This window comes from Macaca thibetana, chromosome 18, assembly GCF_024542745.1.
Source record: "Macaca thibetana thibetana isolate TM-01 chromosome 18, ASM2454274v1, whole genome shotgun sequence".
NCBI lineage: Eukaryota > Metazoa > Chordata > Mammalia > Primates > Cercopithecidae > Macaca > Macaca thibetana.
In genome coordinates this window covers 62,354,276-62,380,664 of record NC_065595.1, presented here as the reverse complement: position 1 = coordinate 62,380,664, position 26,389 = coordinate 62,354,276, and the positions used below count along the sequence as shown (strand labels likewise).

The window sequence follows — 26,389 nt, the reverse complement described above, 5'->3', positions numbered from 1 at the left end:
TAACATTGAGAATATCTATTTATCTCATTGCTACCCAGCACCAAATAATTCAGGCACCAATCTAGGAACCACATTTGGGTAGGACTGGTGGCATTTAGTTCATTCCGTGAACTGTCCAAAATCTAGCGTAATACTGTCACATTTTTACCTGATGAAGTTTCAACAAAATCAAAAATGAACAAAAAATTATTTAAAAACTGTTGTTGCGTGCTGCGAAGAAATACAAGAAATAGAATTGTAAGATTCAACTTACTTGCTGATGGTTGAAATCTGACCAGATCTTGCAAATCAGTAGAAATCTGGAAGACGTGGCTGTAGAATTGCTGGACTGAATTCTTCAGGCCAGAAATGTCTCTGGAATGCGACCTGAGTGTTCCGTTCATCTGCCTGACGCAGTTCCACAGGCTGCTGACATGCTTGTTGAGCGCCTCCTTGATCCTCTGAAGATTTCCTGAGATAGAGTCCAGCTTGCTGCAAGTTTTCTCCATATGAGACACCCTGCCCTCCACCATGGAGACCTCCCTCTGGACCCCCTGCATGCTTTCCTTACAAGTGTCCAGTTCCGAGAGGAGCTGGCTCTGCAACCTCTGCCACCTCTCCTCCAGCTGACTGCAGCAATGAGTCATGGGATGCTGGGGGGACGGCAGGGTGTCCACTGTCCTTTCTTGCTCACCCCCCTTAGTGAACCCACCCACGCCAGCATTTTCACCTGCTCTACAATTGCTCATTTCCTTCTGAAGATGAGCCACATTATTTTCTGTGTGGTTTAATTGAGAATAAAAAAAACTAAAATCCTGTTGAAGTTTCTGGATGGTTCGTTCGGTCTCTCGAAACTTCCTGTGCATGGTGTCATTGAGAGATTTCAAAAGGTGCAGGTTGTCGCGCACTGCGCGATCTTCCCTGTTTGGCAAGGCACCTTCCATCCCATGAGGCTTTCCCTGGACGTTCTGCAGGCAAATGTCTTCAACAAATTGAACTTTGTCCTTCAGGTGGTTTAATTCCATCATGACCCGCTCATCTCCTGGCCCTGACACTCCTGGCAGGGCTGCTGCCCCTGGGGGCCTGAGCTCTGCACCAGTGTTGTTGGCCATGTGTAGGAGAACACCCCCCAGACGGTCTTCCAGAGACTGTATTTTCTGATCAACAAGCTGCTTCAAATCACCCACCTCTCCATTAATGGTCCCCCGAAGGGTTTCCTCAATGTAAAAGCAATGTTCTTCAGCGTTCTTCTCCGTCACGTTGATCCTTGCATCAAGTTCGTTCCATTTTGCATCAAAATCCACATCTGGCTCTGGAACTATAAGGCGGTCAAACTCATTGTCCAGTCTTCCATTCAGCATTCTGGTGGCTTCAGCAACTCTCTCAATCTTCTGGTCCAACGTCTTGATCTGTTGACCAATGTCACCATTCTTTTCACTGTCACAGCAGTTTGCCTGGGCTGAAGGCTTCTGTAGCCGGGCTCGGAGGTCATTTATTTCTTTTCTCAGGCTTGTTTCCTTCTCCCCTATAAGCTCTATCACTCCCAGGTAGCTGCTCCCATAGTCGTCACACTGCTGTTGGAGGCCAGTGAGCTTGTACTCACACGAGTTTTTCAGGTCAGCCAGCTTTCTGTCCATGCCCTCCATGAGCTCCTCTCTCAGGGCGTCGATCTTACTGTCCACATAGGCTTGGTAGAGCTCGTTGGTTGTCATGGTCACCGTCGGGCCCTGGGCTGCTTCCTGGAGCTGTCTGAGCTGCCCTTCGTAGCCCTTCACTTTTCCATCCAGCTCTTCCAGCTTGTCACTTTTGTTCTTCAGAGTATCTTTGACTTCAGCCAATTCAGACTTGATGTCCTTCACGCCAGATTCCTTAGTGTTGAAGACGCCAGGACTCCGGGTCGTTTCTGTGTCTCCACTAATGGTGGGGTCAGGCTTGGGGTGCTGGCTGCTGAGCCCTGGTGCCCGTGTTTTACTGGCATCATCCTGAGTGGCATGTTTGAGATTTTCACTCACTCCAGCAAGGGAAGACTGGAGGTCAAGAACCGTCCTTGTGAGTCGGAGAACCTTCTCCTCTAGCACCTGTATCTTCTTTTCCTGAAGTTCCTGGGGCCCCTCTTTTGGATCTAACGCCCGGCTTGGTTGTGCTGTACCAGTTGGGGACAAAGTCTTCTTGGGCTCTGAGACTTGGCTGGGTTCATTATCTGTTACAAAGATAAAGTTGGACATGAATGAACACTTTCTACCTTTAGCCAGATTCTGCCAAGACAATAAACAGGGTACCTACAAAATACACGTATACCTTCACTTATAGGTCACTACGCAATTGTAGGTAATTACTGTGGTACAGTAGAAAAGAGGGCTTTGGAGTCAAATAGACCTCTACTTGCATTCTGGCTCTGCTATTTACTGTTTGTCCTTGAGCAAGTTAACTAACTTCTGTGAACTATAATCCTCTCATCTATAAAGAAGGGGTACAATCCCTCCTAGAGCTGTTAAAATAATATGTACATGGCACCAATTAGATAACCAATGGTCTCTTTCACCCTGAGGAGAAATATTCATTATCTGCTTTATCATATGAACACTTCATTCCCATATTAGTGAACTGCAGCCACACCCCAAGAGTTGACTATATACAGTAAAACCACAAGAAGTCACTTTAGCAAGATCCACCCATTCATTAGCTGTTGCATGGTGATAGCATATGATATCATATCATCTGATGCTACCCTCACCCTCAAAGCAGTGCCTGAATGTTTTCTCTTTTAATTTTATTAACATCTCTGTGCTCGAAGAGTCTCATAGACATTGTTTAGCCCTGCTTGCAGTTTGGGAGACAAAAAACAATAGAGATAAAGCAACTATTCCATCAGTGTCTCCTAACAACAGCACCATCTGACCATATATAGTAAGATTCACTAAGTCAAAGAATACAAATATTGAAAGTTGGTCAGGGAGGTGGTGTGTGCCTGTAGTCTCAGTTACTAGGGAGGCAGGAGGATGGCATGAGCCCAGGAGTTCAAGGGCATCCTGGGCAATATAGCAAGACCCTGAATCTTTAAAAAAAAAAAAAAAAAAAAAAAAAAAGAAGAAGAAGAAGAAAGAAGAAAAAAAGAAGAATGCAAACACTGAATTTTGGGTAATCTTATTTTGAGAAAACACCAAGGAAACAATCTAAAAGAAAGAAAAAATTATTAATTTTTAATAATGATAAGGGGGCGAATGATAGTGATGAGTCATAAAACAAAGATAAATTGATAGACATAGAGATAAATAAAAAGGGGACTATCGAAACCTGCAGCAATAGGACAATAAGAAACAAACTATGCCCTGAGTACAGTAGGATACAAGAAATACTGCGCCCGCGCATGACGGCTCATGCCTGTAGTCCCAGCATTTTGGGAGGCTGAGGCGGATGGATTGCTTGAGGATAGGAGTTCAAGACCAGCCTGGCCAACATGTGAAACCCCATCTCTACTAAAAATACAAAAATCAGCCAGGTGTAGTGGCGGGTGCCTGTAATCCCAGCTACTAGAGAGCTTGAGGCAGAAAAATCGCTTGAACCCAGGAGGTGGAGGTTGCAGTGAGCCGAGATAGCACCGCTATATTCCCGCCTGGGCAACAGAGAGAGATCCTGTCTCAAAAAAAAAAAAAAAAAGAAAGAAAAGAAAAGAAATACTGGCCAGGCGCGGTGGCTCAAGCCTGTAATCCCAGCACTTTGGGAGGCCGAGACGGGCGGAACACGAGGTCAGGAGATCAAGACCATCCTGGCTAACTCCTTGAAACCCCGTCTCTACTAAAAAATACAAAAAACTAGCCGGGCAAGGTGGCGGGCACCTGTAGTCCCAGCTACTCGGGAGGCCAAGGCAGGAGAATGGCGGGAACCCGGGAGGTGGAGCTTGCAGTGAGCTGAGATCCAACCACTGCACTCCAGCCTGGGCGACAGAGCAAGACTCCATCTCAAAAAAAAAAAAAAGAAATACTGAAAGAGGTTAACACTGACAAACCTGGCAACTATAGTGAGACATATCATATAAAGCAGAAAAAGTCAAACACAACATAGGTTGCAATTAAATAAAATGCATTAACACATTACACTGGAAAACATTGGAAATTCATTTAGAATGCTATAGATATTTGAATTCAATGATCATTGTTTTTTCCTCCTCTGAACTTTTGCACAAGCTCATAATAGTAGCTATTATTTATTAAAATCATTAGTAGTAAAACCAAATCTGAAATTCAGATATCCAAACTCCCAAGAATCTTTCTTTTTGCAGAGAACTAAAAAGAACACCTTGTTTTCCTTACTGAAATATTTATTCTCTCTTAAGACACTAAAGAAAGAAACAAGTTATTGAATCATATGCAAGTGGAAATGCTATTCTAAGCAAAGGAAACAAAACAAAGGGCAGCGAAGGGGGAAAGATTAAGGATGTAAGGAAATGCTTTGCTCATATGCCACTGGTGACTGTGCAAATTGCATTTTTTTCAAAGGATAATTTGGCAATATATATCAAAATACTCAGAATCTTTTGACCCTACAATTACACTTCAAGAAATTTATTCTAGTAAATAGTCAGAAATGAGTACAAAAATTTCATAGGAAAAGATGCATATTCATACATTATATATAATAGTGAAAAATTACAAACAACCTAAGTGACCAACAGTAGTGGATGGTGTTCAATAACTCACATTCTCTCAAGCCATTAAGTGGTATTGTAGAGTATTTCATGACATGGAAGATTGTCCATTACAGGTTTTTCAGTAAAAAATAAGTTCCAGGTCAAGTGCAGTGGTTCATGCCTGTAACCCCAGCATTTTGGAATACTGAGGTGGGAGGATCACTTGAATCCAGGAGTTCAAGGTTGTGAGCTATAATCATGCCACTATACTCGGCCTGGGTTACAGAGCAAGACCCTGTCTCTAAAAAAGAAAAAGTTGCAAAAATAGTATGTTTTTTATAATGACAGTGAATTCAGGATATGTTCGTCCATTCTGTGTTAAAATAAAGGAATATCTGAGACTGGGTAATTTGTGAAGAAAAGAGGTTTATTCGGCTCACAGTTTTGCAGCCTGTACAAAAAGCATCTGCTTTGGGTCAGGACCTCAGGAAGCTTTTACTCATGATGGAAGACGAAGAGGGGGCCAATGTGTCACATGGTAAGACAGGGAGCAAGAGGGAAGGGAGAAGGTGCCAGGCTCTTCCAACCAACCAGCTCTCATGTGTACTAACACAGCAAGAACTCACTCATTACTGCAAGGAGGGCATCAAGCCATTCATAAAGGATCAACCTCCATGACCCAAACACCTCCCATGATGCCTCACCTCCCACAGTGAAGATCACATTGCAACATGAGATTTGGAGGGGACAAACTTTCAAACATATATATCAGAGGATAAGCATTTATTTTTACTCCTTCCTAAAATCCCACTAAAAGGACAAAAAAAGGAGGGGGGAGACAAGAAAAAAAACCTATTCAAGTCACACACAATAAACTGGGAGTCAGAAGTGTTTTGGTCTTTTTTTTAACAGCAATATTGGAAGCTAGAGAAAAACTGAGCACTATTTTGAAAATTCTGAAGGAAACTGATTTCTGACCTAGATTTCTGAAGCTAGAATTAAAAATAGTTTTCATACTATAAAGTGGTAAAAAGTTTGCTTCCCATGTAATTGTCTCATGAAGCTACTAAAGGACATGCTCAAGCAAAGAAAGGGGATAAACCAAGAAAGAGGGAGTAGGCGACACAGGAAACAGGGAATTCAATAGGAGAGGGGTAAGTTAAGATCCTCGGGTGATTACAGGAAAAGAGAATGTCCCCTCCAGGTAGGGCAAGTGAGAAGGCTCAAAGGAGATTTCTTCAAGAAGATGAAACTGCTGTGTCTGAACATATGGAGGGGACATTTAGAGAACCAGAGAAGAGCTGGGTTGAAATAGCAATAAAAAGAAAACCAAGCAAAGGAAAAACATAAGACAATGATTAACTGTAAGATTCAAACAGCTGTGTAGGAAAGAAAACCTATTCACGGTACACCACATGGCTCAGCTGTAAACATCTACATAGTTATTACAATGTAAACATTGAATATTGAATAAAGAAAGAATATGGTCTAACTGTATGGAAGGGATGGGGGTATAGGACCCATGTGTTGAGGAGTGGATGAAAGGGAGTTAAATTCTCACCTTCCATAATGAGAAATCAATAGATGTGGAGATAAATTCCAAAAGATTCATCTGAAGAGTTTAAAGTACTACCTCTGAGAAGGGAAAATGAGGGAAAAGGGTTTGGGGGTGATCATTGTTTTTCCTATTCATCCTTATAAAGCTGTTCAGCTTATTAAACTACAATATGCTTAAACTTCTGTCAAACAAAAACTAAAATGAAACAAAACAAAAATAAACAATTACAATCCACCAGCCCCCATAACATGTTCCCTCATCCCAGTACCTGTCATGAATTATTGTAATTACTGTCTAATGTCTGCCTTTTTTAATCACTTATTCCAAGTACCCAGTATAAAGCTTGACAGATATAGAAGTTCAATAAATATTTGTGAGATGAATGAATTTTTAACAAAATGAATGTATAGACATAGGAAAGAGAGTAAGGTTCTATAACAAAACGTCAACAGTAGTTGTCATTTAGTCATGAGATTATGTATCCTTAAATATTTTTCCTATATTTTATAAACATTCTTTAATTGACATGCATTACTTTTGTAGTTAAAAAAGTATTTTAAAATCTATTTTTACAGACAACGTTGGGAAGCACTACAAGTTTCAAAATTGAGAACACCTCATGGCAAAATATCATTTAAGCATCTAATTTCATAAGAAAACTATGCTGCATTTATTGTGACTGAACTTAAAAAGATGAAGTGATGGCCAGGCATGGTGGCTCACACCTGTAATCCCAGCACTTTGGGAGGCCGAGATGGGCAGATCACCTGAGGTCAGGAGTTTGAAACCAACCTGGCCAACATGGCGAAACCCCGTCTCTACCAAAAGTACAAAAATTAGCCGGGTGTGGTGGCAGGCGCCTGTAATCCCAGCTACTTAGAGGCTGAGGCAGGAGAATTGCTTGAACCAGGTAGGCAGAGGTTGCAGTGAGCCGAGATTGTGCCACTGCCCTCCAGCCTGGGTGACACAGCGAGACTCCATCTCAAAAAATAAAAATAAAAAATAAAAAACAATTTTAACCCCCTTAAATTCAGATGTATGGACTCAAGTAAAAACAAACAGTACATCATTACATCTGAATCTCTTTACACTGTGCCTCCAGGTGACACAAGTCTGAACCCACTGGCATTTCCTACCCTGATTTTTAAGGCACTGGCTTTCACAACAAGCTGGCCCTAGCAAAGCAATTTACTTGCAAGGAAGTTTGTCTTACAATTGCTACTGCTTCTACGAATAAATTTGTCATGTGTGGCTACTGCAGGCATCTATGTGTGTTATTTGTAGGCCATTCAATGTTCACCACTGTAAAGCACAAATCCCGTTGTTTGAAGGAGCACCGGAAATATTCAAGGTGGCCATACGTAACATCACAAATAAGAAGTTACCTGTGGCTTTCTTCAAGCTGTTTCGAGGCCGAGCGGGCGTGGGTTGGAGGGTCTTCACGGGCTCTTTGGGACCTTCTTGGCAATCTCCCCCTCTAAAGCCAGGACAGCACCTCCATTCCAACTGCGTCACTGTCTTATACCTAGTGACATACCTAGGTCTGAAGTTCACTCGATACCTGTGGACACAAGGGATGGCATCTCTCTTTATTGGCTGCCATTACAAGCATCTTCCAGTGCTAGACCCAAATAAAGAGGATTCAGGGCACACAGGACCCTGCCTGCTCTCCAGGTTGGCCCAGAGGGGATGTTAGTCTCCTCAGTTCAGATCTGGCTGTGGGGGGTTCAGCCTAACTCAGATCAGCCTCAGGAAGGCAGGGGCTCTCCGATCCTCCACCTGCCCTGAGCACCCCTGTTTCCCAGCAAGGGGAACACACAGCTTAGAAAATCTCCACCAAGACTCCCATTTGAGAAGGACAATTTTCAGCCCCCAAACTGAGCTTTTGTATCACCAGTCATCTGTTCTACAATTCACAGTTTGTGGGGACTTATTTCAGGTGTCACTAGTGATTATTTTGTTTTGTGTTTTAAAGAAATATTCCTGGCCGGGCACGGTGGCTCATGCCTGTACTCCCAGCACTTTGGGAGGCCGAGGCGGGCAGATCACTTGAGGCCAGGAATTCGAGACCAGCCTGGCCAACATGGTAAAACCCTGTCTCTACAAAAAATACAAAAATTAGCCAGGCGTGGTGGCGTGTGCCTATAGTCCCAGCTATGCCTGAGGCACGAGAATTGTTTGAATCCAGAAGGCGGAGGTTGTGGTGAGCTAAGATCATTCCACTGCACTGCAGCCTGGGCGACAGAGCAAGACTGTCTCAAAAAAGAGAAAAAGAAACATCCCTGGCGCCCTGCTCTCCATCATGTCTGTGTGTTTACTGCTGCACTTCCCCGATACTAGCAAAGGTGGCCACCAGCTTTTGGAGATGGCAGCTCACACTATTTGTGTTTGCTTTTGTACAAAGATGCCCTGGTTCATACTGTCAGTGACAGAAATCAGGAAGCAGAATTGGAAGCTCTCAAAAAGCCCTATTAACAGTGCACATTCCCTCATGCCCTGAGATATCACACAGAGAGCTTTGCAGTGAGCTGGAAAGTCCTCCAGACTCAGGGCTGGGCCTGGGCCCACAACAGACTTCGACAGCCCCGCAGCCCTGGGCTCACCAGGGATGGAACCAGGAGTTCAGCCCCCACAGCGGCCCCTGTTCACAGCACAGGCAAAAACCACAGCCACACAGGATGGGGCCTCCCTTCTTCAGCCCAATTGCAATTTCCTGCCTTGGAAATCATCTCTTGAAACTCTTCAGCTCCTCTTCATTTCTTACACCAGCACCAGCAGCTGGCCTTCTTCTTGAGCCAATTCCCAGAAAGCAACAGGCTGAGTGTCACTTTTTCAGGGTTGCTGAGAGCTGCCCATGGGGGAGGCGGGACAACAGCAGCAGGGGGGTTACCCAGCAAATCTATTCCCTCCCAAGCACCAGCCCTATGGCAGGTGGACTTCAAAGTTACCTCCCTAAGGAAAGCACAAATCATGTGCTGGACCTTTGACACATGATGGACCTTTGACATCCTCCCTGAGGGCCACACCCTGACAATTACACCCTGGGTCTAGGATCCACCCCGCTGGGACTGGCCAGGCACCCTGCAGAATCCCAAGAGGGCCCTGCTGACAGCCAGGACCCGCCAAGCCCGTTAGACTTCCTAGCACACCTTCTACTGTCCCTGTTTCCTTTGGTTTTTCTTGCGTTTTTTGTTTTGTAGAGATAGATATCACGTGGTCGCCCAGGCTGGAGTGCAGTGGTACGATCATGGTTCACTGCAACCTCAAACTCCTGGGCTCAAGCAATCCTCCCACCTTGGCCTCCCAAAATGCTGAGATTACAGCCACCATGCCTGGGTAATTTTATTTATTTATTTATGTATTTATTTGAGATGGAGTTTCACTCTTGTTGCCCAGGCTGGAGTGCAATGGTGCGATCTCGGCTCACTGCAACCTCTGACTCCCGGGTTCAAGTGATTCTCCCGACTCAGCCTCCCAAGTAGTGGGGATTACAGGCACCTGCCACCATGCCCGGCTATTTTTTGTATTTTTAGTAGAGACAGGGTTTCACCATGTTGGCTGGACTGGTCTTGAACTCCTGACCTGAGGTGATCCACCCACCTTGGCCCCCCAAAGTGCTGGGATTACAGGTGTGAGCCACCGTGCCCGGCCAATTTTTTATTTTATTAAGAGTTAGGGTCAGGCCGGGCGCGGTGGCTCACGCCTGTAATCCCAGCACTTTGGGAGGCCGAGACGGGCGGATCACAAGGTCAGGAGATCGAGACCATCCTGGCTAACATGGTAAAACCCCGTCTCTACTAAAAATACAAAAAAACTAGCCGGGCGAGGTGGCGGGCGCCTGTAGTCCCAGCTACTCGGGAGGCTGAGGCAGGAGAATGGCGTAAACCCGGGAGGCGGAGGTTGCAGTGAGCCGAGATCCGGCCACTGCACTCCAGCCTGGGCAACAGAGCGAGACTCCGTCTCAAAAAAAAAAAAAAAAAAAAAAAAAAAAGAGTTAGGGTCTCATTATGCTGCCCAGGCTGGTCACGAGCCCATGGCCTTAAGTGATCCCCCAACCTCAGCCTCCAAGTGCTGGGATTACAGGCATGAGCCACCATGCCTGGCCTGTTTGCCTTGGTCTTTCGGGCAGTGGTTCTTAGCTTGAGCCATCAGAATCACTCCAGAAACTGTGAAAAAAATACCCATGCTTGGGTCTCACCCTCAGAGGTTCCGATTTAAGGGGTCTGGGGTGGCGGCCAGGCATGCAGATGTTAGAAAGCTCCAGACAGCCTTTTCCAAGGAAAACTGAAGAGGAAGCCTGATAGTAAAATGGAAAAACAAGGGCTGCTCAGGGGGTTGGGGGGATGAGGAGGGGACAAGACCTTCCTTCCGGGCTCTTCCTTCTCTCATTCTTGTCCACCTCCACCAAGGCCCTACTATACATTTTCCCCTTTTCACAAGTGAGAAAACAGAGGCTCATGGGGTTAAGTGACTTGTCCAAGTTCAAACAGCCTGGAAGGGGCAGGGCCGCTGAACTCAAGTGTCCTCCCTGCACCCCACACGAACAGCCCTTCTCTCGGGTGATGCCTTACGTTTGAGGAAGCAGTCCCACCTGGAGATGTTCCAGAAGGCCCTGAGGGCTGGGTAAGAAGGTAGGCAACCCCCACTTCGGCCAACCCATTCCTGAGCATCCCACCCGTGGCCAGGGACACGGCAGCCCTCGGTCTCCACCACCACCTAGCAAGAGTCTTCTGTGTGGTCCTCGAAAATGTAAAAAGGGAAAAAAGCATCATTGCACTGGATTGTTTTGCGTTCTCCAGTAGAGCATAATGCCGGAAGAATGTGTAATCTCAGAAAAACGTGGTTCCTCTGAGCATTCAGACTGAATGTGAAATGTGTTTGCTCTCAGGTTTTGTTCATCTGCCAGGAGATGACGGCCCAGGCCTGCATGAAACGCCCTCAGAGGAGGCCGAGCCAGGCCGGGCAAAGCACACTCCTGTGCCCACTGAAGAGGAACGGCCCCCTCTCCAGCCCAGCAGGGGGCTGTGACCTCCGTCACGCCCCAGAGCGGAAGAAAGGCCTTGCTGTGCCAACACACTTTGTTCTTTTCTTTCAAGGCAATTTTATTTTGGGGCCAGCTCCCCAGCTCCTAATGCAGGAAAGTTCCCTGGAGCCCCTGCCCCTCCCACTCTACACATGTTCCCCACTCCTGCTCCGCGTCTAATCTGCCTGCTGTTGAGTTTCTGGCCAAGGGAGTTCAGGTGGAGGCGCTCCTGACAAGTTTTCAAGTCTAGCGTGGGGAAGAGGCCTTCCTGGCTGGCACCAACAGCTGGAACCCGTCAGCAGCCACCTCCCGCGGTGGGAAAGCTCCCTAGGGATGTCGCATGGTGATGGGGAGGGGGAGATGAAAGGGTTGGCCAATCCCAAATCCCTACTGGGATTTTCCCAGCAGAAAGGGGTTCCCACTAAGGCAGTAGCCAGCTAGAAGGTTCCCTAGAGGATGGGGAGCAACCAAGGAGGAGTCTTGTTCACCCTCTTCATCACCTTAGGCACTGCAGGAAAATAGCCAGTGAGCTTAGAAAATGCCAAGGAATTTTCAGGAAAATTGTGCCTTAATTGGTGGAGGGTGCTCGTACCTTTCTAAAAGGCCTCAAGTCGTTGTCAAGTGCAGCCAGAGTGGAGAAGCCCCAGATCCAGGTTCCATTTCCTCCCTCCAGGGAATCGGCCACCCTCGTATTAGGCCTGGGAGCCAGAGGACCAGGCAGGGGACGTGACAGACGCAGGCGGCCCAAGCATCCCCAGGGGCCCCTGGGCTGCGAGCACACGGGAGATGCTCACTGGATCAGTCAGCTAACTGCGGCGTGGGGGTGGCCAAGCCGAGGCACCCGCAGCCAGAGGAACAGTTAAGGCGGCGGGGCTGGGCGGCGCTGTAGGGGCGGACTGCAGAGCGGAGCAGGAGCTGCAGCCCTGGCTCCCTTCCCAGCCTCGGCTGTGACTGTGATAATTCCCCAGCCCTCTGGAGAGCCCCGTCCACAGCTGCCTCGGGCATGGGCGGGGGCGGTCCTTGGGGCTGTAACCCTGGGCCTGTTGCCCTGCCGCCTCACCCCTGTGAACTCTCCCCCATTCCAGCCAAGTCTCCTTTCCCCCGCCTCTTCCTCTAAAACCCTTTTTGGAGGTGAAACAAGGGTTTCCCATTTTTATGGGTTCAGCCACTGTGTCAAGACACTGGACTGGCCCAGGAGATTCTAATGAGAAGGAAGGTATCAAAAGAAAAAGGCCTGGAAAAGTTGTGTCAGTGTCCAGGGGCCATACGACCGGAAGTGTCCCTGTTAAAATGTGATAAAATGACAGTACCTCCACTTGACGTCACCCCCACAAAGACTCCTTCTACTGACTCAAGTTGAGACCTCCTTCCTAACACACCCTCAGTTCACACTTGTGTTTGCTCACTCTGTGTTTGTCTTCCCTGCCAGACTGTAAGCGCCATGAGGATAGAATTCTTGTTGGTTTTGTTCACTATAACATCCCATTTAAAAAAATTAATATACCAGGCTGGGCACAGTGGCTCATGCCTGTATTCCTAGCACTCTGGGAGGCCAAGGAGTGAGGATCACTGAGCTCAGGAGTTCAAGACCAGCCTGGGCAACACAGCAAAACCTCATCTCTACTAAAAATCTTTAAAAGTTAGCTATGCATGGTGATGCACACCTCTTATCCTAGCTACTTGGGAGGCTGAGGCAGGAGGATCATGTGAGCCCTTGAAGTTGAGACTGCAGTGAGCCATGATCACACCCATTGCACTCCAGCCTGGGCGACAGAGACCCTACCTCAAAAAATAAATCTATCAAATTAATACACTTAATTTTCTTTTTTGGGGGGTGGGGGATAGACGGAGTCTCCCTCTGTCGCCCAGGCTGGAGTGCGGTGGTGCAGTCTCGACTCACTGCAACCTCTGCCTCCTGGGCTCAAGTGATTCTCCTGCCTCAGCCTCTTGAGTAGCTGGGATTACAGGCGCCCACAACCACGCCAAGCTTTTTTTTTTTTTTGTATTTTTAGTAGAGGTGGGGTTTCACCATGTTGGCCAGGCTGGTCTTGAACTCCTGACTACAGGTGATGTGCCTGCCTCAGCCTCCCAAAGTGCTGGGATTACAGGCATGAGCCACGGTGCCCAGCCAAACTTTTAAGAGCAGTTTTAGATTTACAGACAAATTGAGAAGAGGTACATCGATTTCTCATATACTTCCCTCCATCACGTACAGCCTCCCTATCAATGTCCCCCTCAGAGTGGTGCATTTGTTACAACTGATGAACCCAACCTCCAGTGACACACCATCGACACCGAGTCCATAGCTCACCTCAGGGTTCACTCATGGTGCTGTCCATTCTGTAGATCTGGACAAATATATAATAACATGGATCCACCATTAGAGTATTGTACAGGGCATTTCACTGCCCTAAAAATCCTCTGTGCCCCACCTATTCACCCCTCAGCTTTTTACTATCTCCATAGCTTTGCTATTTCCAGAATGTCATATAGTTGGAATCATACAGTATGTAGCCTTTTCTTCTTTGTTCTATAGGGTCTTGCTCTCTTGCCCAGGCTGGAGTGCAGTGGCGCAATCACAGCTTACCGCAGCCTTGACCTCCCATGCTCAAGCAATCCTCCAGCCTCAGCCTTCTGAAGAGCTAGGACAAGAGGCACGCACCATCATGCCTGGCTAATTTTTTTTTTTTTTTTTTTTTTTTTTTTTTTTGAGATGGAGTCTCGCTCTGTCACCCAGGCTGGAGTGCAGTGGCCGGATCTCAGCTCACTGCCTCCCGGGTTTACGCCATTCTCCTGCCTCAGCCTCCCGAGTAGCTGGGACTACAGGCGCCCGCCAACTCGCCCGGCTAGTTTTTTGTATTTTTTAGTAGAGACGGGGTTTCACCGTGTTAGCCAGGATGGTCTCGATCTCCTGACCTCGTGATCCGCCAGTCTCGGCCTCCCAAAGTGCTGGGATTACAGGCTTGAGCCACCGCGCCCGGCCGCCTGGCTAATTTTTGTTTCTAATTTTTTTAAAGACAGGGTCTCACCCTGTTGCCCAGGCTGGTCTCGAACTCCTGAGATCCAGTAATCCTCCCACCTCAGTCTCCTAAAGTGTTGGGATTACAGGTGAGCCACTGCACCTGGCTATCTGTAGCCTTTTCTGATCAGCTTCTTTCACTTACTAACATGTATTTAAATTTCCTCCTTGTCTTTCCATGGCTTCATGATTCATTTCTTTTTAGTGCTGTATAACATTCCATCATCCTTTCTTAAAAACATCCCCGTTTTTAGGCCAGCCATGGTGGCTCACACCCGTAATCCCAGCACGTTGTGAAGCTGAGGCCAGCGGATCACTTGAGGTCAGGAGTTTGAGGCCAGCCTGGTCAACATGGTGAAACACCGTCTCTACTAAAAATACAAAAAAAATAAAATAAAATTAGCCATGTGTGGTTGTGTGCACCTGTAGTCCCAGCTACTCAGGAGGCTGCGGCATGAGAATCACTTGAAACTGGGAGGTGGAGGTTGCAGTGAGCCAAAGAGGTACCACAGCACCCCAGCCTGGGCAACAGAGTGAAACTGTGGCCAAAAAAAAAAAAAAAAAAAATTAAATCAATAATTAATTAATCAGACAATTAATGACCAGTCATCTTGTGCTAGCAGGTTTTAGGGAGTCCAGTGTTCATACTGTAAACCCCAGAGTCATCCTCAGGTCTAATCAAAGCAGGTGTGAATTCCCGAGTCTTTCCAGATCCAAGTCAAGCTCCAGGATCCTTAGGCTGTAATGATCTGGACGGGAATCACACCAGAGCTGACCTAGGGCTGTGCTGTCCAATAAGGCAGCCATTGGCTGTATGTGGCTCTTAACATTTAAACCAATTAAGATTGAACATTTCATTCCTCAATCACACTAGGCGTATTTCACGGACTTAACAGCACAAGTGGCAGTGGTCGTGCCTGCAGTGTTGGGCAGCATGAACATCTCCATCATCGCACAACATTCTACCCGACAGGGCTGCGCTGGGATACATGAGACTGGTGAGTAATCAGCAGCAGGCACGCCTCTGTTCACATCTCGATCGCTAACCCCCATCAACCTGTTTCTCTCTCCCCCAACATCCATTCCAGACCTACGACTGGAATCTTCCCTGAAAATACCCACGTGTCCCGGAGGGAATCATCCCAGGGGACCATCTCTCCAGCTGCTCCACAAGGCAAGACTCCTTGCCGTCCTTGTGTTTATGGCACTGACCTGGGTTTTATTTTGACACAGGCTACTAAAACTGCACAGAACCAAAACCTGGTGCCCCCTGGGGACCCTCGCTTAACGGGATTTCTCCGGAGAGGGAAAGCCGACTTGCTACTAAATCCCTCTCGTTCTAGTCATTGACTGCCCCCAGAGGCCTGCAGCCAGCTCTTCTTGCTCCATTCGTGTCTTGGGGAACACAGTATTGACTGGAACAGAGCCAAGAGGATGGAGGAAGAAACCAGAAAGGAGGTGTTTCCGCAGGGATGGTAGGAGGTACCCTAGCCAGGCCAGGAGGAAGAACTGCCCACCCCAAAGAAGGAAAATGAGCATTTCCAGGAGACTCCAATTCTCATCAGAGGGCAGACTGGGTTGGGTTACCCGGAATCCGCTACTGCACTGTTTCCACAGAGCAGTAGTTCATTCCAGCCACCGTAATTCATTCTTTTCAAATTTTGGTAAAATACATATAACATGAAATTTAGCATCTTTTTTTTTTTTCTTGAGACAGAGTCTCACTCTGTCACCCAAGCTGTAGTGCGGTGGTGTGATCTCAGCTCACTGCAACCTGCACCTCCTGGGTTCAAGTGATTCTCCTGCCTCAGTCTCGCAAGTAGCTAAAATTACAGGCACCTGCCACCAAGCCTGCCTAATTTTCGTTTTTAGTAGAAACGGGGTCTTGCCATGTTGGCCAAGCTGGTCTTGAACTCCTGACCTCAGGTGGTCTGCCAGCCTCTGCCTCCCAAAGTGCTGGGATTACAGGCGTGAGCCACCGCACCCGGCCACCTGAAATGTAGCATCTTAACCACTTTTAAGCATACAATTCTGCGGTGTTAAGCACACTCACGTTGTTATGTAATCATCACCACTAACCATCTCTAGAACTGTTTCACCTTCCCAAACTGAAACTCTGTCCCCATTAAACACCAACTCCCCATTCCCCTCTGTCCCCAGTTCCTGGAAACCACCACTGTATGTTCTCTATGAACTTGATGACTCTTATACCTCATTTAAGTGCAATTATAGAGTATTTGTCTCTGCGACTGGCTTATTTCACTCAGCATCATGTCCTTAAGGCTCGTCCAGGTCGTGGTGTGTCAGAATTTCCTTCCTTTTTCCACAGCAATTCACTTTTACAAAGTTGACTTCAGTGTTCTAATTTAGAAATTCACAAAACAGTGGACTGATTTTCTTTTTCTTTCTTTTTTTGAGATGGAGCATGGGTCTGTTACCCAGGCAGGAGTGCAGAGGTGCGATCTTAGCTCACTGCTACCTCCACCTCCTGGGTTCAAGTGGTTCTCCTGCCTCAGCCTCCTGAGTAGTTGGGATTACAGGCACATGCCACCATGCCTGGCTAATTTTTTGTATTTTTAGTAGAGATGGGGTTTTGCCATGTTGGTTAGGTGGGTCTCAAACTACTGACCTCAAGTGATCTGCCCACCTCGGCCTCCCAAAGTGCTGGGATAACAGGCGTGAGCCACAGCACCCAGCCAGTAGACTGATTTTCTAGGAACTACTTATGATAAATGTTTTGTTTGTAAAACAAACAAACAACCAATGAATAAAAAATAAATTTTCTTAGATGATGTAGTATGAGAAAAAAAAAAGAGGGCTTTTTATATTTATTGACACTGCTAAACGTGTTGGGCAGTAGAGGTTATAAAGTTTGAAATAGGAAGCGATTTCAAAACTAGGTTGAAGGAGAAGTAGTTCTGTCCAGTGGAAGAAACACTTCCCATTGAATCCACTTTGTCCTACTGACAGTCAAAAATTGGCCATTTGAAACCATGTGCATCTCTAAAGCCAATCTCTGCATATTAGGAGGTGCACTGTGACCCCTGAGATCCCTTCCAATGCAAACATTCCACAGTCTGAAAAAGTCTCCCACTCCAGATAAAGTCAAGGAACCAAAGGACCTTCTTGCAGCTTAAAGCACATCCAATGCCAAAATCAGAATTTTCATCTTATCTCTTTCTGCTACATTACATATTTTAATCAGATCTCTACATGGAGAAATTAATAACATGAAAGCAAAGAAATGTGAAAATATTTCACTTGGCCTTTTAGGAAAATTCATCTAAATTCTAAAAGCCAGAATGCTTGGGCAAATGTATTTCTGAAACACAAAATGTATCCAATGAATCTAAAAGATTGAAGAGCCCTAATAAAAATCAGATTATAATGTAGCTTTGTACATATTTTTAAAATAACAGATCTAAGACCAATGCAGTGTGTTCGAAATGAAAATATTCTACAGGAAACTGTTTCCCAGTACAAAGGATATATCTACTGGAGAAACCACAATTGCAAGCTGCTTATTTTTCCATTTCCTCTTGAATTAATTTCCTTATCATGGCAAGCTAGATTTTAAAATCTAAAATCCTGGCCAGGCACAGTGGTTCACGCCTGTAATCCCAGACTTTGGGAGGCCGAGGCAGACCGATCACGAGGTCAAGAGATCGAGACCATCCTGGCTAACACGGTGAAACCCCGTCTCTACTAAAAATACAAAAACTTAGCCAGGTGTGATGGCCGGCGCCTGTAGTCCCAGCTACTCAGGAGGCTGAGGCAGGAGAATCACTTGAACCTGAGAGGCGGAGCTTGCAGCGAGCCAAGATTGTGCCACTGCACTCCAGCCTCGGTGACAGAGCAAGACTCCGTCTCAAAAAAAAAAAAAAAAAAAAATCTAAAATCCTTTTCACTTCTCAGTATTTTTGCCCTGATCATATAGTGTAAGGAACAGGAGTTTTCCCCACAATGTATCACCCCCCATATCCCAAAAGACAGAGCGATTCTACAGTCCAAAAGAAAGGTGATGAAAGAAAACCACAGCAGCTCTGCTGCGAGGCTTGGTCCCAGCTTGGTTGCAGCAGACAGTGAAGTTGTTATTCTTAGATTTACTAGGAGAGCAGGACCTTCCTTCTGAGCAAACTCACATGGCTAAAAATGACATCATCTCCAAGTGCAGGCTGCGCCCAGCCCCATGAAATACAGCTCATTGCATGCCTTCCACCGTGGGAGATGCATCCCAAAACTCAAGGCACTGCCCTAAGCGTGGGGAGGCAGGGAGTGAGCGTGGGGCATCCCACGAGCCTTAGCTAACTGGCATGGCTGAACCATCCAAGACTTGGTGGAGGCCCGAATCCTCCTAAAGAATTATTGCTGCTGCAGGCTGTTTCAGCCAAATACATTCTATACTATCCCATTCTGAAACTGACATCATGTTTCCTCATTCCTGGAGGCAGAATCACAGAACACTGGTCTCACGGTCCCTCCCTCATCAAGTCCCCGAGTGTTCCCACGGCACGGCCATGAGAACATCTGCTGGCCTGAGCCATTAACGCGGTGCTCACCGCGAAGCGACCCTCCCTCCCTGGACTTGGGATCCGACCCTTTCTATTTAGAGCTGCTGAGCAACTCTGTTTCGATTATTTCCTTTCTTTTTTAATGGCCCAAGTTCTACTACAAAAGTCACAAGAATGACTGACATTCTTTCTCCTGCTTATCCCTTGACCTGGCCTTTCCCTGGTTTGCAGCACCAGCACCCTCCCTTTTCGAGGACTTTGGTCACCCCGTGCTTTTCTCTTCCCAGCTGCCACATCCTCCAGCTCAATCAAGTGATTCAGCTTCAGAATCACTTGAACCCAGGAGGTGGAGAGAACTGACCATCCACTGTTCTCAGTGTTGTTTTTAGATCCTGTACATCAAGAGAAGTGGCCGTGGCATCCCTTTTAGAATCAAGTTCAGACCTTTGGGTGAAGGCCACAGATGCTGACAAGCTCTCAAACAGGCCCTGCCTGTAACCTGGTGCCAGTCACTCAGAAGCATCGAAAATCTGGAGACATTAAGAGTTTCTTTGCAGATATAAACATAGTTTCTTCCTTTCGGCAAATTTATTCTCATTTTAAAAATATCTAGATTTGAAAACGCAGGGACACTTACATTTCTGTTCTAATTTATGACCATATGGAAGAAAAAGGACCCAAACATAACCTGGTTTCAAATTTCTTCCATAGTCCAGGCTAACACAGTATTGTTTTCGGAATTCACACTTCACATAGCGAGGTGCAGGCGTTTTCATTCACCTGCATTCTGCTCAGGAGCGGCCTGGCGTTTCTGGAAGAAAGTGCCAGAGCCCAACCCACCTCCGGGCTGGAGGGATAGACAGTACCAAGGAGGGGAGGGGGCTGTTTAGTGAGATAAAGAAAAGAACTGATGCAGTTATTTTCCCCATTCTGTGTGTCACCATGTCTTCAGCAAATGGTGGTACACGTACACACACACACACACACAATCTATCCAACAACAAAAAGTAATCAACTACAGCTGGGTGCAGTGGTGCACACCTGGAGTCCTAGCCACTCAGGAGGCTAAGGAGGGATTGCTTAAGCCCAGGAGTTTGAGACCAGCATGGGCAACATAGCAAGACCTTGTCTCTTAAAAAGAAAAAAGTAATCAACTACTAATATATACTATTATACAACCTGAATGTGTTTCTTTGCTCTTAAATGTGAGGGGTGATGGAGGAGGTGGCCATGGAGGAGTAAGAAGGAAAGAGGAGCTTTTCTCCAGGACGAATCAGGGTGGCCAACAGACTTTTAAGGTTGGGGACAACTATGATGTCCTTTAAGTCATTTGTGTTGTGACAGTCATCAGTCAAGTCCTCACAACTTTTGCAGGCTTGTGCGACTGTACTTCTATTAGAGAACTTGAGGGTATAAGGTTTCACATCAAGGCCAACCCAGAGTGGTTCAGACAGCTAGCACAGAACTCGGGAAGCTGCAGGACACTAAGCCTTGGGAATCGTCCCTGTCTATACGGAAGATTTGGGGCTGCCCCAATTGCTGTACTTCCAGAGGAATGAGACACATATATAGACTTTTGAGGTGAAGAGGAGCCCAACTGACATCTGTTCACAATTTTTTTCCATTTCTTAAATTTTTATTTCTTTATTTAGAGACAGAGTCTCACTCTGTCGCCCAGCCTGGAGTGCAGTGATGCGATCTCAGCTCACTGCAAGCTCCGCCTCCTGGGTTCACGCCATTCTGCCTCAGCCTCCTCAGTAGCTGAGACTACAGGCGCCCGCCACCACGCCCGGCTAATTTTTTGTATTTTTACTAGAGACGGGGTTTCGCTGTGTTGGCCAGGATGATCTCGATCTCCTGACCTCATGATCCGCCTGCCTCGGCCTCCCAAAGTGCTGGGATTACAGGCATGAGCTACTGCACCCGGCTATTTATTTTGTTGAGATGGAGTCTCTCTGTCACCCAGGCTGGAGTGCAGTGTTACAATCTTGGCTCACTGTAATCTCTGCCTCCTGGATTCAAGTGATTCTCCTGCCTCAGCCTCCTGAGTAGCCGGGATTACAGGCATGCACCACCATGTCTGGGTAATTTTTGTATTTTGAATAGAAATGGGTTTTTGCCATGTTGGCCAGGCTGGTCTCGAACTCCTGACCTCAGGTGATCCACCTGCCTTGGCCTCCCAAAGCACTAGCATTATAGGCATGAGCCACCATGCCCTGCCCTATAAGTTTTAAATATAGGTGGCTTGCTTCCCATTTCTTTAAAATTAAGTTTTTGGTTTTTTTTAAAATCACATAATCTGCATTATTTTGTTGTTTTATTTAAATAAAACACTTAAGATCTGTGCGTTAAGCAGTGTTTCTTGTCCGCTTAATAATAAACATGGGCGTAAGCTGGCCCACGACCCAGAAAGACTTCACTTTGCCTCAATCAATTTTTACAAATAAAATATAAAACCAGGCACGGGATTCTCAAAGAAGCCACACAGTTAATATTAAAAACAATTCCCTATGTGTTTAGTATTCACCTTTTTCAAAGAACAGTTACATCTTTGGTCATTGTATCCTCTCGTTAACGCCAAACCCTTCTCTATAGTGGCGTGACATGAAGCCTCACAATTTGAAAGCCGTGTCATAGATCAGAGACAGTCACAGCTTGGCAAAAAACATGTAAAGGTCACACTGAGATGCCAAGTAATCTACATTACAATTTATATCATTACTTTGGTTGATTTAATTAGAATCTACCGTATCACATCACTTTAGCTGCAAGCTACTGCTTTTTCATAGAGTATTAAAAACCATTTTCAGTCCAGGCACAGTGACTCATGGCTGTAATCCCAGCACTATGGGAGGCTGAGGCAGGAGGATCGCTTGAGCATAAGGGTTCGAGGCCAGCCTGGGCAACATGGTGAGACCCCATATGAATTTTTTATGTTAAAAAAAAATTCAAAGACTATATATCTCACAATTTCCATTTTAAAAATACAAGCCATGGACAGTTGTTCAAATTTATAGTCTCCATGACTGAAAATTGAAAACCCAACCCGGATCACATGATTCTTAGCAGAAGAAAAGACAAGCTAAAAGCACTTGCTTTTTCATCCATTCATGAAGCAACAGCAGCATCCTTTGGATGCCTACCAGGTGGTACCCGGGCACCACAGCCTTTCTTGAGCCATCAGTATTCAATATGAAGCAATTATGCTAATATGGAAACCGTATGAACAATAAACATATCTCTATCATCCATAACAACTGAGGTGCACTAGTCCCAGCTTGGCCAAAGATCAGTCACATCAGACAAGACCCAACCCTGCTCTAATCCTCAGTTACCTCAAATATCAACTAAGATTTATAATATTTGCTCCTCTTTTGCCCCCCAAACATTAAAATAAAAAAGGAAAAAGCTTTGAAACAATAAAGCTTTACAGAAACGAAAATTATATACAGTGTATTTATTTACCATAAGGTAAACATTTGCAATAAAAACTTGGATTCCCTCCATAATAATGGACTCCACTGCTCACATGAACAGTTATAGTTAATTTCTGACCATCAGGTGATGAATAATGAGGTCCTGATTGTCTCTCAGATAAAAGCAATCCTGCCATAACCTCCAAATGACAGGCCATGAACTAATTCAACTTCCTTTGCAACATGTGGTTCTTTCTAGCAATACCCTCAACAGAGAAGCACACAGATCCCTGCTCAGTGCCAAATCTCCACGTCCTCAGAAGCTGTGGGGCAGGAGGAGCTGCGGTCCCCGGCCCAGTGCTCACTCCCTCCACTGCCAGCTGGGCATCCCCCTCAGTTCTGGCACGGACTGCCAGTCTCCTGAGTGAGTCCCTCCTGTGCCCCTCACCCCACCCAGTCACCCGACCCAAATACATTTTGCACACATGGCTGGTTAGCATTTGAAAGCACAGCTCTGATGGTGTCCCTGCCAGGTGTGGTGCCTCACGCCTGTAATCACAACACTTAGGGAGGCAGAGGCAGGAGGATCACTTGAGCCCATGAATTCGAGGCCAGCCTGGGCAACATAGCAAGATCCCATTCTCCATAAAAAGGGGGGAAAAACAAATTTGATGATGTCCCTAATGAAAGCATTTGTGACCCTCCTTTGCATGGATAATAAAGTCCACACTCCCAACGACAGTGTCATGGACTGAATTGTGTGCCCCCAAGAAAGATATGTTGGAGTCCCAACCCCCAGTACTGGAAAAGGTGACTTTATTTGGAGATACAGTCTTTACAGAGGTGATCAAGTTAAAACAAGGTCATTAGAGTGGGTACTAATCCAATAGGTCTGGTGTTGTTAGAAAATGGGGAAAATTTAGTTAACAGGGTAGCTAAAGAAAAAAAGGTGGGTAGGGGAATTTGGAGACAGAGACAGGCACACAGAGGAAAGATGATGTGAAGAGACACAGGGAGAAGACGGACGTTTACGAGCCACGGAGAGAGGCCTGGAACAGATCCTTCCCTCGAAGCTCTCAGGAGAACCAACCCTGCCGATGTCTTGATCTATGACCCCCTGTGGACACCCGCCTCCAGGTCTCTGCTCGTGCGTCTTGGCTTATGCTGACCTTGGCCTTCTCTCACATCTGCATATATTCAACTAGAAGCTTCCTTCAAAGTCCTAAGACGTCACCACTTGAAAACAAGTTCTCGGATTCCTCCTGGCTGGAAATAACTTTCTTCCACCTCTGAACACCCCCCAGCACTTTGTGTTTCTCTTACTGTAATTCTCATTCCTACCTTTGATGTTGGAATTATTTATGTTTATGTTTCAGTTCACTTGCTAGATGTGAACTTCCGGAAGCCAACAGAAAGATCCTTACTGTATCCCTGTAGAAACTAGTTCTGGGCCACATGTAGGCCTTGCACAAAAATATTTGTTTAATGAAACAAACAGTCTTCAAATAATAAGTCTTCTTTCAAGCCTATTGAGCTTTCTGCCAATTCAAAATGGCTTATGCTAATTATGAATCCTTAATCCAACATTTTCCAGGGCTATAAATGTGAAATGTTTACTTCATCATGTTTTTATTTTTATTTACTTATTTGAGACAGGGTCTGTCACGTAGGCTGGAGTGCAGTGGCATGATCATAGCTCACTGTAGCCTCAACCTCCCCAGCCCAAGCGAACCTCCCCCCTCAGCCTCCTGAGTAGCTGGGACCACAGGCATGCACCACCATGCCCAGCTAATTTTTGTATTTTTGGTAGAGACTGGGTTTTGCCGTGTTGCCCAGGCTGGTCTCTAACACCTGAGCCCAAGTGATCCGCCTGCCTCAGCCTCCCAAAGTGTCATATTACAGGTGTGAGCCACCACGTCTGGTCCATTATTATTTTATCTAGTGTTCTATATCTGTAATGTATTTCCCATCTCACTTGTTCTTCAGAAATTCCGAGAAGTATCCTTAGTATACTGTAAGTTATTTTGCCCACTCTGTATTTCACCATATGTGTTCAGCTACTATATACAAATGATGGTACACACAGGAATCTATCCAACAAAAAGTAATCAACTACAGCCAGGTGCAGTGGCACACACCTGGAGTCCTAGCCACTCAGGAGGCTGAGGTGGGAGGATCGTTTGAGCCCAGGAGTTCAAAACAAGTCTGGGCAATATAGTGAGATCCCATCTCAAAAAAAAAAAAATCAATTACTGATACATACAACATGAATGAATCTCAAAATCTTTGTTCAATGAAAGAAGCCAGCCAAAAGAGAGTACAACCTGTATGACTATTTACATAAAACTTTAAAATATGCAAACTTATCCCTAGTGAGGGAAAGCGGATCAGCAGTTCCCAGGGAGGGGGTACATGGGGAGAAACTGGAGGGAGGGATTAGCTAGGGATATGTTGATTGTGATGTTGGTTTCGCGGGTATATATGTCAAAATATTAAATTGTGCAACTTCAAATATGTGGCATACTCATGTAAATTATATTTCAATTAAGCTTTTTTTAAACTATGTAATTTCTGCATTAAGATATTTTTAAATCTGTGAAAGCAAAGTGCCAGAGAGTCTTTTCTTGACTATGCAATAATGTATTTCAATTACATAGAAACTAAAATCAGCATCATTAAGTCTTTGTCAAAGTTTCAGAATGAAGGTTTAACTAGAGTTGTTTTTTTAAAAATGTATCAGATTACTCTTCATACACATAACCAATTGTTTCTGCCTATTGAGAACTCAGGTCTAATATTTACTTTTGTTCTTTTAAAGGCATTGGATCAATGATTAAGGAAGAAAGCCAAACAGGATTTAAAAAAAAAAAAAAAAAAAAAAACCGCCTTCAAACTGACATATTGTGTAAAATAACACAAAACATCACAGATGTATATTAGCATTTTGAAAATACAACAAGAAAAAAGTCCAGGACCAGATGGATTCACAGCTAAATCCTACCAGACATTGAAAGAATTGGTACCAATCCTACTGACACTGTTCCACAAGACAGAAAGAGAACCCTCCCTAAATCATCCTACAAAGCCAGTATCATTTCATCCTAATACCAAAACCAGGAAAGGACATAACAAAAACAAAAACTACAGACCAATACCCCTGATGAACATAGATGCAAAAAATCCTTAAGAAAATACCAGCTAACCAAACCAGCAGCATATCAAAAAGATAATCCACCATATCAAGTGGGTTTCATACCAGAGATGCAGGGATGGTTTAACATATGCAAGTCAATAAATGTGATACACCACATAAACTGAATTAAAAACAAAAATCACATGATCATCTCAACAGATGCAGAAAAAACATTTAAAATCCAGCATGGCTTTATGATGAAAATCCTCAGTAAAATTGGCATACAAGAGACATACTTCAATGTAATAAAAGCCATCTATGACAAATCTACAGCCAATATAATACTGAACAGGGAAAAGTGGAAAGCATTCCCTCTGAGAACTGGAATAAGACAAGGATGCCCACTCTCACCATTTCTCTATTCAACATAGTACTGGAAGTCCCAGCCAGAGCAATCAGACTAGAGAAAGAAATAAAGGGCATCCAAATCAGTAAAGAGGAAATCAAACTGTCACTGTTTGCTGATGATATGACTGTATACCTAGAAAACCCTAAAGACTCCTCCAAAAAGCTCCTAGAACTGATAAGTGAATCCAGCAAAGTTTCAAGATACAAAATTAATGTACACAAATCAGTAGTTCTGATATACACCAATAGTGACCAAGCTGAGAATCAAATCACAAATTCAACCCCTTTTACAATAGATGCAAAAACAAAAACAAAACTTAGAAATATAGCTAACCAAGAAGGTAAAAGACCTTTACAAGGAAAACTACAAAACACTGCTGAAAGAAATCATAGATGACACAAACAAATGGAAACACATCCCATGTTCATGGATGGGTAGAATCAATATTGTGAAAATGACCATACTGCCAATAGCAATCTACAAATTCAATGCAATTCTCATCAAAATACCACCATTATTCTTCACAGAACTAGAAAAAACAATCCTAAAATTAACATGGAACCAAAAAAGAGCCCACACGGCCAAAGCAAAACTAAGCAAAAAGAACAAATCAGGAGGCATCACATTATCTGACTTCAAACTATACTATAAAGCCATAGTCACCAAAACAGCATGGTACTGGTATAAAAATAGGCACAAAGACCAATGAAACAG

At 45.2% G+C, this 26,389-nt stretch overlaps 2 protein-coding genes across 2 annotated transcripts in view; both read right to left on the bottom strand.

Moving 5' to 3' along the window:
* Positions 1-13,623, bottom strand: part of LOC126941171 (myosin regulatory light chain 12B) — a 392,918-nt gene extending 379,295 nt beyond the window's left edge. Inside the window, exon 1 of the mRNA XM_050767495.1 lies at positions 13,614-13,623. The gene's annotated coding sequence lies outside the window, so the exon portion shown is untranslated. The remainder of the gene's footprint in view (positions 1-13,613) is intronic.
* EMILIN2 (elastin microfibril interfacer 2) overlaps positions 1-26,389 on the bottom strand; it is a 60,758-nt gene that overhangs the window by 21,299 nt on the left and 13,070 nt on the right. Inside the window, exons 3-4 of the mRNA XM_050767434.1 lie at positions 7,550-7,725; positions 254-2,179 (exon numbers count right to left, since the gene is read on the bottom strand). Of these exons, the coding sequence (XP_050623391.1) occupies positions 254-2,179; positions 7,550-7,725 (2,102 nt within the window). The remainder of the gene's footprint in view (positions 1-253; positions 2,180-7,549; positions 7,726-26,389) is intronic.